This window comes from Lygodium microphyllum, chromosome 2 (assembly GCF_053477565.2).
Source record: "Lygodium microphyllum isolate KBCC chromosome 2, Lygodium_microphyllum_v1.1.10, whole genome shotgun sequence".
NCBI lineage: Eukaryota > Viridiplantae > Streptophyta > Polypodiopsida > Schizaeales > Lygodiaceae > Lygodium > Lygodium microphyllum.
The window spans coordinates 136605286-136620640 of NC_141136.1; the positions used below are offsets into that span (position 1 = coordinate 136605286).

Here is a 15355-nt window from a genome sequence, read left to right on the forward strand (position 1 = left end):
TCTCTTTCTCTTTGCTATTGCCACTGCTGAATATTGAACCTTCACCAAGCCTTGGTTACCACAGTATCACCCTTTAACATTGTGCCTTTCACATTCCCACAAGTGAGCACTTCTTTTCACCTTGGGAGCTAAGATGGGCACGGATTTTTGTCCTCTGCTTATGGTTGTTTGCACTTTCTCTTTCTCCACACCATATTCCACCTACCCTCACTTCATTGCTAGTTTACACCACAATACATCTTTAGGGGAAGTACCATTCTTTAATATTGTGCCTTCCATATTCCCACAAGTGAGAACTTCTTTTCACCTTGGAAGTTGTGATGGGCATCCCCCTCACTATTACCAGATAGTCACTCCCCATTCATCGACGTTCCAAACGCAAGGATTTCTATACTTTGCTTATGGTGCGTCATCACACACTTCTTGGGTCACTCCTATGTGGGGATTTCCATCTTCCACTCGATGTGTTCCTATCTTTCCTCCATGGGCATGTGGTCACAATGCCCATACCTAGTCAATCCCATTCTCACCTTTGGATCCATTGTGCACACTTTCTACATGCATGGTGGACACTTTCAAGATTCATTCTCAAGTATACTCCACTCCCCCACCCTATCCCCCCTATACCTATTACCCACCTTTTCCATCTCCTAGCACTACCACTCTTGTTACGACAACCAAGAATGTAATAAGTGTTGAAATAGTGGGGTCTTGTTGAAAAACCACAACATTCTGTACAGTTTCTCTTTTTCATTCCCATTTTTAGCCCCAATAAGACTTTCTAGGGCCGTCCAAGAGAGTCAGAGTGCTACTCTAGAGACTTCAGTGAGCGAGACTCGACTGTTCATGCCTATTAATTCGCCACCTCCCATTCACTCTTCACCACTCTCACTCACTTCTTTTCATGAGACCTTAATCTCTCTCTCCTCTCCTTCCGCCATCTCCATTCCTTCTTGCTACTAGCATGCGCAAATCTCCATCGATAGGGCTATGTTCATGGTGATAGGATTTTTCTTCTCTGTTAGCATCATTATCCACAAGTGGTGATTGCTTTCTTAGGTTCCAAATGCTTGCATTTGGTAGTCTATGCTTCTTCTCCGTCTTGGCGTTACTTTCAGAGACTCCTCTTCGACAACAATCTTCTTGCTCTAGGCAACACCTCATCATTCCTATGTTTGCTGACTCAAAGGCTTCTTCGGCAGTCTCCCAACTCCAAGGCATTCTTTGTGCTATGGCACCCTTTAGAGGGGGCTCCTACTCCTCTAGTTTCAAAGGGGGACGATACTTCTCTTGAAGTTCTTCACAAACCATCTTTTACTTTCGAGGTTTGGAGCAGTTTTACCTCCACTAAAACCCAACATCTAGAGGATCTATCTTTGACTAGGGCCCTTGGATTTTCAGCAACAACTTTGTGATTAGGCCTTCGTATTCCTTCCAACATAGTGTAACGGAACTGGTGGCTTCTCACTCAAGGTTGTGTTTAAGGTTTTACCACTCATTTGGTCTCTTGACTATCTTTACAAGTCTCCTTTCAAGTGGCATTCTCGGATTACAGAGTGGATCTTCTTCTTTACCTCACCCCTCTTTTGTGCTCCTTTTTGGGCGAAAGTAGGGGTGTTGAGAAACCACATCAGTCCATACAGTTTTCATTCTTCATTCCCATTTTTGGTTTCCGTTTTCAATCCCAAAAAGGCTTTCTAGGTTCTTTTCGAGAGAGTCAAAGCGCTACCTAAGAGACTTTAGTGGTCGAGACTTGAGACTGTTCATGCCTATATATTCGGCACCTCCCATTCATTCTTCACCACTCTCACTTATTTTCGTGAGACCTTCATATCTCTCTCCTCTCCTTCCACCATCTCCACTCATTCATGCTGCCAAGCGCTAATCTCCTCCATCCATAGGGCGGCATTCATGATGACATGCCCTTCCTTCTCTGCTGGTGTCATCATCTACAGGTGGTGATTGCTTCTTTAGGCTCCTTGCGTTTGGCAGTCTATGCTTCTTCTTCAATCCTCTCCAAAGGTTGCCATGATTTGCATTTTTATGCTCTCCAAACTCCACCACGAGCGTCAGTCCCGAACAATTGGCGTCAGTTCTTAGGTTTGTGTTTGTAGACTTAGAGGCTCCTCACCCTTTGATGGATATCTTCCTACTCTAGGCATCACTAGTCATCATTCTTGTGTTGCAGATTTAGAGGCTCCCCTTCGATGGCAGTCTCCTTGCTCCAAGCGACATCTCGTCATTCGTGCCTTTGCAGACTTAAGAGGCTTCTTCAACAGTCTCCTTGCTCCAAGGCATCCTTTGTGCTATAGCATCCTTGTATCAGATTCACTTCATTATTTTATTCATTCATTTGAGTTTCTCTTCTTTTCTCTTCTTAGTGTTTGTCGTACACACACAGTGTTTTTCCCCGCAAGCCATACTCTCTCTCTCTCTCTCTCTCTAGTTCAGTCATTTCTTAATAGGTCCTCGAGACCTAGTTGGTCTAGAGCCTATGACCAACCCTCAATTGGCTCACCTTGATCACATCCGTCAATGGAGAGCCCACAATGCCACAACCCATGTTGAGTTAATGCAAGGGTTGCTTCCAGAGTTTCCACTTTTAATTACAGTATTTTCCCCTCGCATTTGAGCATTGGAGTCATCTCATTGACTATTATGCAACACAAGATTGCACTTGATGTATCAATCTTGCCTTTGAGCTTCAAAAGTTTTCCATTAAGAAAGGGGATGATCTGAAAGTCAAATTGGTTGAATATAGCTGATTACTTGCACTGAGTTTGCTACTACTAGCTTACCAAAATTAGATGAATCAAGTTACACTCTTTTTAAAGAAGCTTCTTGAAAAGTACTTCCACTTCATCCAACAAATTATCTCATTGCCTCGATTGCCAACCTTCTATGGGTTTGAATGTTAGTTCGTGTGTTACCAGAGCCTGCACTACACGATAAAGTCCACAAGAAGTCCTCCACTTACTCTTATTCAAAGAGAGGTCCAATTGCCTTTTCTTCACAAGGGAAAACTGGAGGTGGCGAGCCCTCACAAGATGTGAAGGCAAGCCAAACCAAGGGTGATATCTCTTCCTATGAGACAAAAACAAAGAATCAAAATCCATCTGACAACAACTCCCTAAGAAAAATAGGTTTTGCACACACTGCCAAAGATCGGGCCATGTGGACAAGGAGTGTCGTACCAAGGCCCACGGTCTTTCTCCTAAGAAACCTCAACAGACCGTTGTGACTACCCCCACTCTTGTTGGACAATCCAGTGGGGCTATACTTCCCATTATTGCCCCATCTGCTCCTCTCCCAGAGACCGTTGGACACGTGGCATGTGAACAGCCTCAACAACCTCCATCTTTCAGTACTATTGAAGGATTAGCTGATTGGTCTGCTAGCTCTTCACCTATTGCACTCTTTGCATCCATTCCTACATCATTCTCTGCACCTACATCTAAGACTACTTCTCCACCTTCCTACGCGTTTCATTGGTAGTGACTTGCTGATCGATGTATGCGATGGAGGCCACATCCTAAGTTTTTCCTTCTTCAATCTTCCTCCTTCTCGGCACCACACAAAGAATAGTAAAACTCGTTTAAATTTGTTAGCAATCTATGAAAAGTTCTTTGTTTGGTCCAGAAATAGCTTGCAAACTTGTTTTTTATAACAAAATTTTTAAAAATAATTGCAATATGCTGGTCATTCCACTAGTGCTTAGCTAGAATAATTGAGCATTGGCAAAGACTTTGCAAGAAATGCTTAGGCAACTATTCATTGTACTGTCTTGATCTTTAATCCATTTCTACTTCTATGCTAGCTATTACACATGAGTTTGTATTCCTTCACATCCATGAGATGGAGGAGCCTTCCTTGTCAGTTGTCTTGTCTATAGCAAGGCCTTAGCTTACTAATAGTGGCACTTTAAGTCATACGACTCCTCGAGGAGATTTGCTCTAGGATCTTTGTCCATATGAGGGTTTAGTCACTATTGGTGACATTTATTGAGTGCCTATTTGTGGCGTTGGCACTTTGCCATTATTGTGTGACTACCCATCAAGCTCCGTTTTGAAAGTCCTACATGTTTCAAACTTGGGCTTTCCACTCCTCTCTGTTTGTGGCCTTACTAAACTTGGTGGGAAGCCCATTCTCATTTTAGGAACTATTTTAGTGACAGATTGGTAGGTGAGAGAACTATATAGGCTTTATTCCAATTTTGTATCAAGTCCTACAAGGTTGTCTTGCATAGCTGCGTCCATTTCTGATTGTGCACCATCTATACGACATATTCCATCCCATCCCCAACCATCTCCTCTCATAGTTTCCTTATATTCCCCATCCCTTTTAGAAAGGGATGGTATCTGTGATGTGGTTGTGGTTTCCTTGGCCCCTTGTGTTTCAGAGGGGAATGCTCGGGATCATGAGGAGCTTCTTTGTCGATAGACTTCATCAGCTTCAGCACTTTTGCCACTCTTGGATTCACTTTGTCTTCATTGCTCTTCAACCACATCCAAGATCTAGGAGGTGGTGTTAGCAGTCATTCTGTCATGCAAAGTAATCCCTTGCTATGCCATGTATGGTAGGGCTGCCAGTTTTTTTGATGCCACCACTTGCTGTTGGTTGGCTAGTTTTGGCACGATTAGCTATATACAGCTGCCTCAACCTTGCTGGTTGGTCACTCCCTTTAGCCTTTGCAGGTCGGCCAATGTGAGTTGAGGGTGAAATTTGAGCATAGGATCTTACATCAACTCGACTATAACCATGGTCTTTTTGCTCTCACAAGAGTGAACTACCTCGTATGAGGACCAATGGGGGTTAGATGGAGGATTCTTGCCACTGAAGAAGTTTCTACAAGCCTTGGGAATCCAAGATATGCTGCATCAAATTTGTAAACGCATGCTTGGTTGATGCAAGAGAATGGATGGCTTGACGAGGAGAGGGATAAATGGGTGGCATAGGATAGAAAGGAGGGTAACTAGGTGCTACTTGAGACATTGAAGTGCTTGGCATGGTGACTCTAGAGATGTGCCCCAAAGGAGGTGATTGGTTGGTGTGTGAACTAGATTCCTAAAAGGTATAGGTTGGCCCACTAGTTAATGACATGTTGACAAATTGTATGGCCACCTTGGAGATCAGAGAGTAGGGTGGGGCTTGAGATGCGTGGGTGGGATATCCTTGCGTATAGGTCCCCATGAATGGTTGGATTGGGGAATAACCCTTACCACAGGTGCACCTCCCACCTGGGCATGCAAAGTAGAGGATCTAAAGGGATAGGATGCATCCATGTCTGAAGATCCTCTAGTGTGGCGTGTGGTTTGATAGGTGGAAAAGTGTAAATGTAGAGGTGGATGCAACGGAAGAGAAGAGTGGGATTTGAAATTGAGGTGTGGAAGAAATGGAAGTGAATGGAACTTCATTTTTAGGAATTTGAAAATTAGATGATGTTTGAAATGATGATGCACCGACTTCAGATTGACTTTGAGGTCCAAAATTTGAAGGGAAAACATGAGAAGGGAAACTTATATAAGGAAGTACAATTTTTTTTTTCTTATATGCACCTCTTATTGTGTTTACATATAAAAACCGGTCTTGTTCTCGAGACTTAGAATTGAATGAACATTTTGAATATTTCCTTGTTCTTCATGATTATCACCAAAATCTTACTTGGTAGTAGAAAGAATAGGAGCTAATAATTAAGTAAAAGTGGGCATACGTGACATAGGAATAGATGGAGGAGAAGAGAAGGTAGGGTTATACTTTGTGGTGGTTTCTCCAATAGGATGACCAGTTTTAAGTGGAGGTTGCGTCCTTCTTGCAAAACCAATAGATTGTGCATTGAAACCTAAAGGGGAATAATCAATATTGCCTTCCAGTAGTTGTTAGGGTTAGTACATAAGGATAAGGCCGCGAGATCTTATAGGGTTTGCAAATACCATAGTACTAGCCAAGAGTTTCAAAAAACGGCAAGGTAGGAAATGGGTTTCAAGCAAGTTTCCTATGGTTTTAATTTTTAGGGAACATTAGAAAAACATTTCTTACTAGTATACTAAAAATTACCAGTTTTAAGTGGAGGTTATGTCCTTCTTGCAAAACCAATAGATTGTGCATTGAACCTAAAGGGGAATAATCAATATTGCCTTCCAGTAGTTGTTGGGGTTAGTACATAAGGATAAGCCCGTGAGATCTTATAGGGTTTGCAAATACCATAGTACTAGCTAAGAGTTTCAAAAAATGGCAAGGTAGGAAATGGGTTTCAAGCAAGTTTCCTACGGTATTAATTTTTAGGAAACATTAGAAAAACGTTTCTTACCAATATACTAAAAATTATGGGTTATAGAATCCATATATATGAAATAATCAAAGAAATAATCCTACCTATCTATTATATACATGGCCAGTGATCAAGTTGTATACTATAAACATGCAAACGATGATAAACCTTTAAGAAAATAGGCGTTATTGGCCATTTTTAAATCACATTTCAATTTATAACTATTAACATCATGATCAATGATTGTCAACATAATATTTTAAAAGGAAACTTTAAATAGCATTTGAAAGCAAGGATGAAACTAGGAAACGTGAATAGAATTATAGAAGTAACAAAGTGTCAAGTGAGTCTCAAGCCTCATGAACCTTGTTAAATATTCAACACAAAAATGGATTATGGAAATTACTAAAAGTCAATCTTAACTTCTAGAGAATGTAAGATGAGTCATAAGTCATATTGAATGTCCTCCTCATTGTCCTCAATCTCTTCCTCCTCCTCCTCCTTATCACTCTCATTACTAGAGTTAGAGCTCTCAAGTAGATCCTCATCAGTAGTTGCAACGATACTTGTGCTAGGTGCATTATGGGTATGAGTTGCTAATATTGTAGCTTGAACATGCATCACAAGTTCCTCATAAGTTTGTTGAATGTAAACTCTCACAAACAGTTTGGAGGGGTTGTAGCTTGTCATGATTCACGAATACTAAGGTTTCAGGTAGAAGGCATGATTGCAAGTCTAAAAAAGACCACTTTGAGGCACTTGCAAAAGGGAAAAAGGCGCTTCAATGATAGGCCACACTTTTTTGGGCCAAAACCTCACTTTCCAGCCATTGATATTTTTCCAAGTGTATAAGAAACACCTCAAAAAGGTAAGAAACGTTTCTTACCTGTTTCGTACGTTTCCTACCTTGGGAAACATGTTTCCATGCAACTACGCTAGACATCATGATAGTGAAATGTTTGTCCACTAGTTTCAAAACCTTGTTGGGCAAGCTATGAAGCTCACTCTTGCTTAGTTTTCGGCATAGATTGCTCTAAGGATTGAAGGGATGAAGAAGTGTCCGAAGTCATCTTTCCCCTCATAGTTCTTGTTTTTGATGATGAGCTTTCTAATCAAGGGCCCAGATTTCGTCAAAGAGTACCTAGGTCTAAGACTATGTAAAGAAATACTTGAGCATAGAATGCAAACACAGTCATGCGACAAACATAGAGTGATAAAAGAACTCAATAGGGTTAGGGTAACTCAGAGACAATGAACATTGGAGATGATAGAATAAGTCCAATGCTCAATGCTCAGAGAAAATGAATGTTGGAGATGAATGAATAAATACAATGCTCAATGCAGCAAAAGGTGAATATTCAACCTCGAACTCTCATGTATCTGAAGCAATGAGGCAGAGGATATGAGCTGGAGAGTGTGTTGTGCAGATCCTTAGACGTACTAGACAGCCTTTGAATATGTACGGCAGCAGCAAACACAGATCTAGAGAGCTAGGATTGGACTAGAACATGTTTGGGACAGCTGAAACGGTTGGCAGCAGTGAAGGATGTCCAAAATAGGTAGGTGATAGCTGGCCGCTGCAAAATGCAGCAGTAAACTGCCCCTATAGGTGATGATATCAGCAGCAATGCAGCAAACACAGGCAGTAAACTATCTGGCAGCAGCAGACATAGGGCACAACAGCTCCTTTGATAGATGGCAAAGGTTGGAAACAGCTGCCAGCAGGCTGTAGACTGTTACCAGGCAGCAAACGCAAGGTCTAGAGGGCTGAGAACTGATTGCTAGAACGGAGGAGGACAAGATGCAAGCGTCAGCTCATGGACATTGAGTGGATCCTTCCAAATTAGCATTTGATCTATGGGATAAAGGAAAGCAGTCATTTAATGAATCTTTTGGTAATAAGCATGTTTTGGGGCTGTAATAAAGAGCTAATCAGTATATGTTACATCTTTTAGCTTAACAATTCTGTCACCACCATATTTTTATACCCTTCTTCACATTCCTTCATCATTGACATCCTAGTGGGCAACTTTGTACATACTCTTGTTTTGTAAGTTGTGAGCTAACCATCCCCCTTTCCAATAATGGGCACTGGTTCAAATCAAAGGAGGAAGAGAGAGAGGAAAAAGGTTCAATTTGGGGTTTCTCCGCTGGTACACTTTATGCCTAGCCCTGACACGAAGCGTTGGCAAGTGGTAAAATGTGTCTTTTACCATCTTAAAGGCACTCAATCATCCGGCCTCTTCTACCCTAGAGAGAATTTTTTTTCTTGCATGCATTCACAGACGATGATTGGATTGGTAGTTTTGACATGTGAGTATCCACTAGTGGTAGTTGTTTCACGCTTGGTGATTAATTCATCTCTTGGTTAACCAATGAACAATCTACATCGGCCATATCTAGTTGTGAGGTTGAATACAATGCAACATTGAATTGTGGATCACTCAATGCCTTTTGGTTGATCTCAGCGAGGGACAACATTCGCCCACTCCTATCTATACTGATAGTCAAAGTGCCATGGTAGTTGCAAGTGACCCAATGTTTCATGCTCACACTAAGCCATTGAGGTGCATTTTCACTATGAAACAGAGATGCTCCATGCACGCGAGATTGACTTGGTTTATGTCCCTAGCTATGGCATTGCGACCTTCCATTGGTGGGCAGATTGGGGTGCAAGTTGAGGACAAGGTATAGCCTCTAGACGAACAATAGATCTTAGAGACCATGAGACAAAAGCATTTTTTATATAAGGTTTGAGCAAATAGGATACATATGCAAAAGAAGATATGGAAAAAATACGCCTTTGAACACCTAATGCTAGATCCTAGGTGTGGCTGAAGACCATAAAAGTAGAGATAGAACACTAGAGGGAAACAACTTGTGGAGAAGAAAACTTGAAAGTTGTCATGCGGATGAATATCTTTAATGTTGTGCTTAGCATTTGGCTTGAGGATTAATCAATTGTGCACATGTGAGGTGTACATGTGATGTGTAAGTTAGTTAAGTCACAATAACTGATCAAGGACCCTAAGTTTGGAGTGGGTATCAAAGGCAAAAGTTGTAACAAGTTATACTAGCTAGATACTAGTGGGTCATAGTTACCTGGAACGGGGAACGTGAACGGGAACAAGGGCCCCTGGAACGGGGGGAATGTCCAAGGTCAGGAAACGGGAACGGGAACGGGGGGAACGGCACATGCCTTAAGTGCCCCAAATATGCCCTGCATGACCCAAATTGCCCCAAAGAATGTTCCTCTAATTGCCCCAATACTTGTCAATGCTTGAAATTGACCCAAATGTCCCAAAATTGACTCGATTATCCCCATAGCTTCAAATTGCCTTGAATTGCCCCAATTATCCCAATTTTCCTTAAAATTAGACAATATAAATGGATGAATACCTTGGAATTGAGGATCGGCTGAAATTTGATTTTGATTTGCAAGAGTTGATAATGTATCAAATTTGAACTTTGCATGGACTCCTAATTAGCTTGTGGGTTGTCTTGACACTTTGAATCTTCAACCCGAGAGAGAGAGAGAGAGAGAGAGAGAGAGAGAGAGAGAGAGAGAGATTAGTGTGTGCACATTAGGCAATGGAGATGGGTGAATATGTGGTAGGACTGTGACCCAAGCAAAAAAAAAAACGGAAAAAAACGTCAATTTTCAATCAACAGGCCTAGAACAACCGTTCCAAACAGGGAGTGGCAGGGGAAACGGTAGGGAACGGCCGGCCGTTTCACCTCCTTGGAGGGTTTGGAACGGGTTAGGCCGTTCCTACAGGCCGGAACGGCCGTTCCCTGTTTCTATGTAGTGGGTGCTTCACATGAGTTTGACCAGGTCACTTAATTGGTTAATAAATATCAGTGGTGACATCAGGAACTAGGTATTGATTAATTAATACCAGTATAGGGACCAATTAGTGCATTGGACCACTTGGGAGTTAGAATGATCTAGCCAATTTAATTGTGGATGGGCACTTTGAATTTTCGGGTAGGAACCAAGAGGTGAAATTGAATTTCAGAATTATTAAATCTGAAAATTAATAAAATTGTTGAAAATCTCATTTGGAACGTTGCCACTTGGCAAAACCTTCTCATGCACATAGTTGCATTCATACAATGTACGGATTAGTTCGTACCATACGGTTCATACCGTACTGTACAATATGTATCTGTACCATTTTGTACCCAAAAATAGGCTATTTTTGCCCTATGAAGACTAGACCACAGGATATCTTCCAACTCCTAAGCCTTATGTTTATTATCATAATTTCAAGTCTCTCCCTCACTCTCTCTCCCCCCCAACTTCCAAGATGAGTATGCAATTCCAAGAGCACACACACACACACACAAGAAAAAGAAAAGAAAAGAATGAAGAGTCTCTTTGTCCATCCACCCTACTCTTTACTTTGTTCTATGATGTATTACATATACACTCCCATCTGTCTTCTAGTAGTGCATTGTGCATGTTGTGCATGAGGTGTTACCTTGTTACCCTCATGTATTCATCCTATTAACTCAAGTGACATTGCTATTTTAGCTCTAAACATGTGTTCTATTATCTATAATCCAAAATAACCAAGTTTTGTTTTGTTTTTTTTTTCCCATACTAATATTGTACCATACCTTATAAAATCATAAGGTACCAATTAGTACCGTATTTTATTGTACCGTACCATATCATATGTTTCGTACTTGACAACCCTGCCCATGCAAGTGAGGGAAAGGATGTTGGGGGACTGGCCGAGCCTATTCTGGAAAGGCTGAAGGAAGCAAGAGGGAGACTGATCTGCTGTTGGCAGTTGTTTCAGAGTTGTTTCCAGCCATCAGGTAGCTCAATTTTTGCAGACGACAGCATTTTTGTACTGTACAGGGGCTGGTCTTGGGGACTGGATGGATTAGTTGCAAAAAACATTGGCTGACTGAACTTGTTCCACCTGAAGTTGTTTCCTTGTGATGTGCAGCCTACTCCAAAATCATTGAGACTAACTCCCCCCATGTGATGGATCATCGTATCGTGCACATGTGAGGTGAGGAGATTGGTGTGGAAAACATCATACTGTAAGGATAGAGGTTGTGATGAGTTCACAGCCATATCCTCGAGCTAGATGATCTTCCCAAGGGATGTCACCTTATCTCGAATCTCCCCACTTGATGTGATCCTTCATGATGGGGAATCTAAGACAAATAGTTGTCCTTGAGGGTCATTCAATGAGCAAATGTCTTGACTTGATACAAGGAAGATAATTGGGTTCAGAAATCTCTAGCGTGATCTTGCATGATCAAATGGTGTGATTGGTTCAATACAACTTTTGGTCAAGGGAAATAATGGGAAGGATAGGCATTTGCACATCGGATGCCAAAAGGGAGAGACAATGCAGAGATGTCTCCGAAGAAGAAGAGGAAAGGGTAGCATGAATCGATGGGGGCCAGGAAGGAGTCTGCTCACACTCCGCATCTCAATCTGTGCCATGATCACATCAATCTTCGTGTTGATTCCTATGATCATTATGCCCTTGTGATATGATCACAGTGGTTTTCATGATGGTCCTCTTGATCTCCGCAACCTACATGATCCTCATGGCCTTGGACAGTCTTCACAACGTTCCTTAAGGTCTCAATCTACACAATCCTTCTAGTCATAGCAGTTCGGCAAAGAAAGGGCCATGTTTGATGACCACGGCTGTCCATGATCCATGAGTTGATGCTTTGATGGAGTGTTTGCACAGAATGAGGACAAACAGGTGAGAAGAGTGTTGGAGGAGGGAAAACTAAAGAGAATGCAGCAGGTTGAAATCTCTTGGTGTCACACAGATGGCAAATGATATCCTGTGAGTGTGCAATACAGAAGCAAGCAAGAACACAGAGAGAGAGGAACACAAATGATGATGAATGACAAAGCCATGACTGGAATGAATTTAGAAAAGCTGAATACAACAGCCCCTACACGTGTGGTTGCTGCTACGTCAGTGAGGGCACCAGACTGCAGTGGCAGGACAAAATCTTAACTAAGGAGAGAGGAGAAACAAGATAATGATGGTGGCTGGAATATGGTGATGACAGCAGATAAGAAGGGATAGGCTTATCATAATACTGAAGCAGGAGGGTGAGGCTATAATTAGCTTGGAGATGAGAAACTGGCCTGGGAAAATGGCCAATAGGTATAGATGCTGTTAAAATGGCTGACTGGGCCAATAAAGTGGCTGTGTTGCACGGCTGTGTTGCCCAGCAAATGTCTGTCCTGCAGAAAACCACCTGCCCAGGTCTAAATGTGCTGCCCAGCATATATGGAATGCACGAAGAGGAGAACTTACTGCTGCCAATGTGCTACATGGGCTGCAGAACACTTTGCCTGCGATTTTTTTTTTTTTTTTTTTTTGGTGAGAGAGAGAGAGAGAGAGAGAGAGAGAGAGAGAGAGCACACTACTGAGGCTGCCACAGACAAGACAAAGAACCTGATCTCCACCTGATGTGCCTTCATCACGGTCATAAAGAGGACTGACAAACAGATCTCCAGTTATCCTAGCAAGACTTTGGCTGATGAGGCTGACAAATAGCAGGTGAACGCAGAAGAAGAGAGTGAAACATGTCTTCTAATAACTTTCCCCTTCTATAGAATGTTCTGCGATAGTTGTCCTAATGAATATTCTGGAGTCACATTTTAAGTAATTTAATGCTTTTTGGGACTATTTAAAGGCCAAAAAAATACCAGAAAAGTATGATTACTTAAGTGGCAATTTTAGGTGGGTTAACCACCTACCCTAGTGCAGTTGTGGTCACCAATCCCAACTAGGACTAGAGTATTGATATGGAGTTGAATCAAATTTTCACAAACACAAGTGGGTGTGAAATGATGCTGCAGAAATTAAGCAGAATTTGTAAACAACAGCTGCCTCATAATTGAGATGCATCATGAGAGAAGTCCCAAAAGACCAATGAGATCCAAACAAAAAATGAAATGGACCCTCATGGATACGATAACAGGGGATGGGGTATAACCATTATGCTAACAATCATAACACTAGGAAAGATGTATCATGTGATTGACACAAGCTCAGGGTTGAGAAAATTCTACCTGCCCTGTTCAGGCAATAGATAATTGGAGGATTGTGATGTTTGGAGTGGCCTCTAAAAAAGGAGTTACTTTATTTACTTGATTGCTTTCTTTGTTCAACAATGCTGTAGGCTCCTCAAATCTCTTATAATATGGAAGTGCATTGTTTAAACTGAAGCTAACTCGGTTTATTACTTACAGCTGTACATACCAGGTTGCATTGGAGTCAGTCCTGATGCTGTAGTTAGGATGGTGGCGTTCCTCTCTATAAACAAAGGCCCCAAGCTGAAGCAATTAAAGCTGGGAAGCATGTTTGATTTGAGAAGAGAGCACTATGAAAGCCTGTTGTACATGCTTGGTAGCAATACAGCTTCCCATCATGAATCACATGAGCCACAGTATTATCGCTTTGGATATCCTGTATCTTTTTGGACTGATCAGCGAGTGATAGATGTGGAGGAGTGCCCAAAATGCACGAGAGTTGGCCTGGTGTATGACTGCACTAGGACCAGCTGCCAACAAACCAAGAATTGCCGTGCATGCAGGGTGTGTGTATTACGCTGTGGGGAATGTGGTCAGTGCATTAGCGAAGATGATGAGTACATTGAGACTTTTTTCCTCGAGAACATGTGCTCTTCGTGCTATTTCAGGGTCCCAAAATGTGCTGGATGCCACAAGCCTGGCACATGTATTGTGGATGACTGATAAGCATGTGTGCTGGGTCCAAATTGCAGACTCCTTTAGAACTGCGGTGGAGTGTCAAAGTTTTGGCAACCTGTTTTGCTTGTTTCCTCCTTTAGTATAGGGCAAGCGTTCCCTTCACGAAAAGAAAAAAAAAGGAAAAAAGGAAGGAAAATACATCCTCAAAAGCACTCACTCATCTAAATAATTTTTTTGTATATATGATCAAAATTTTGCCTCAGGGAAAAATTATAAAAAAAGAAATTTATTATTTTTTAGTGCTCAGAAAAATGCTGGGCATGTATACATGTTTTCGAGCTGTTTTCCAAATTCCACCAAAAGAAAGAAAAAAGACAGAAGTTAAAAAGGATTTACTGAGTGTTACGAGCTATACATGGGCATGAGGTAGTTTCTTTGGTCACCTGTCATGTACATTAATGGCCATTGTGAACCTGTTGTAATAATGATTTCTATCATGTGCATCAACGTGTTCTTTGTGATACAATCAATTTTATCAGCCAGGTTTGTTTGTTAATATTATCTGATATCTGAAGCCATGGGACTATAGTAGTCACATGATATCCTGAGGAGTGACTAGCATAAATGTGTCAGTAGCTCTATGCAGAGGGGGGAAAATGTAGCTGTCGCTCTTGTTTTGGTCTATGTGAAGCCGCTGGGGTAAAGGGGCCAATAGACTGACACTTAATTGTTCTCTGCTTGTCTTATTTATCCTTGTTATCTGACTTTTTTTAAACAATCTCATTGTATGCATCACATGGCACCCAAAGAATGAAAGGTTCTTGAAAGAGTGACAAGGGGCCAATAGAGTGACAAGGATCCATTGTTTCAAGGTTTTCCAAATCTAGAATACAAAAAAGTTTGTGGCTCAATTGTTTGATTGACATTCGACCTTACATTTAATCCAACATATAAAAGAGTATACATGGGTCAATTGTTTGATTCACATTAAAACTTATATTTAATACGCAAAATTTGTGTCGTAGCTTCAAGTGGTTACAATTAGTGAAGTTAAAATTTGATAACTTGCTAACAAATTGTGCAAAATTGTCACTTAATTGGGGTGGGGTGTTTTGGTTTTCACATCTTAGGTTAGTAATAGAAATCCTTCTCAAAAGGGAAAGCATATAGATTGAGGTGGTTTACTAAAAAAGAAATGTGTGAATTTCTTGTTAGAGGCTTTCACTAGTGTGCTTTGCATATTTTGTTTAGCTTCAAACATTTAAAAACCACGTCTCTTCTAAGGGCATAGTGCATGTGTCTTGTTATCCATTTATAATCCTTGATTATCGGAGATGTGTCAAAAAGTTGTATTTAAAAGGTGGACTCTTGCATGT

At 41.3% G+C, this 15355-nt stretch overlaps 1 protein-coding gene across 1 annotated transcript in view; it reads left to right on the top strand.

Moving 5' to 3' along the window:
* Positions 1-14423, top strand: part of LOC148040365 (uncharacterized) — a 64406-nt gene extending 49983 nt beyond the window's left edge. The window contains exon 2 of the mRNA XM_087698842.1: positions 13521-14423. Within this exon, the coding sequence (XP_087554968.1) occupies positions 13521-14024 (504 nt within the window). The 3' untranslated portion in view covers positions 14025-14423. The remainder of the gene's footprint in view (positions 1-13520) is intronic.
* Positions 14424-15355: the final 932 nt, after the last annotated feature.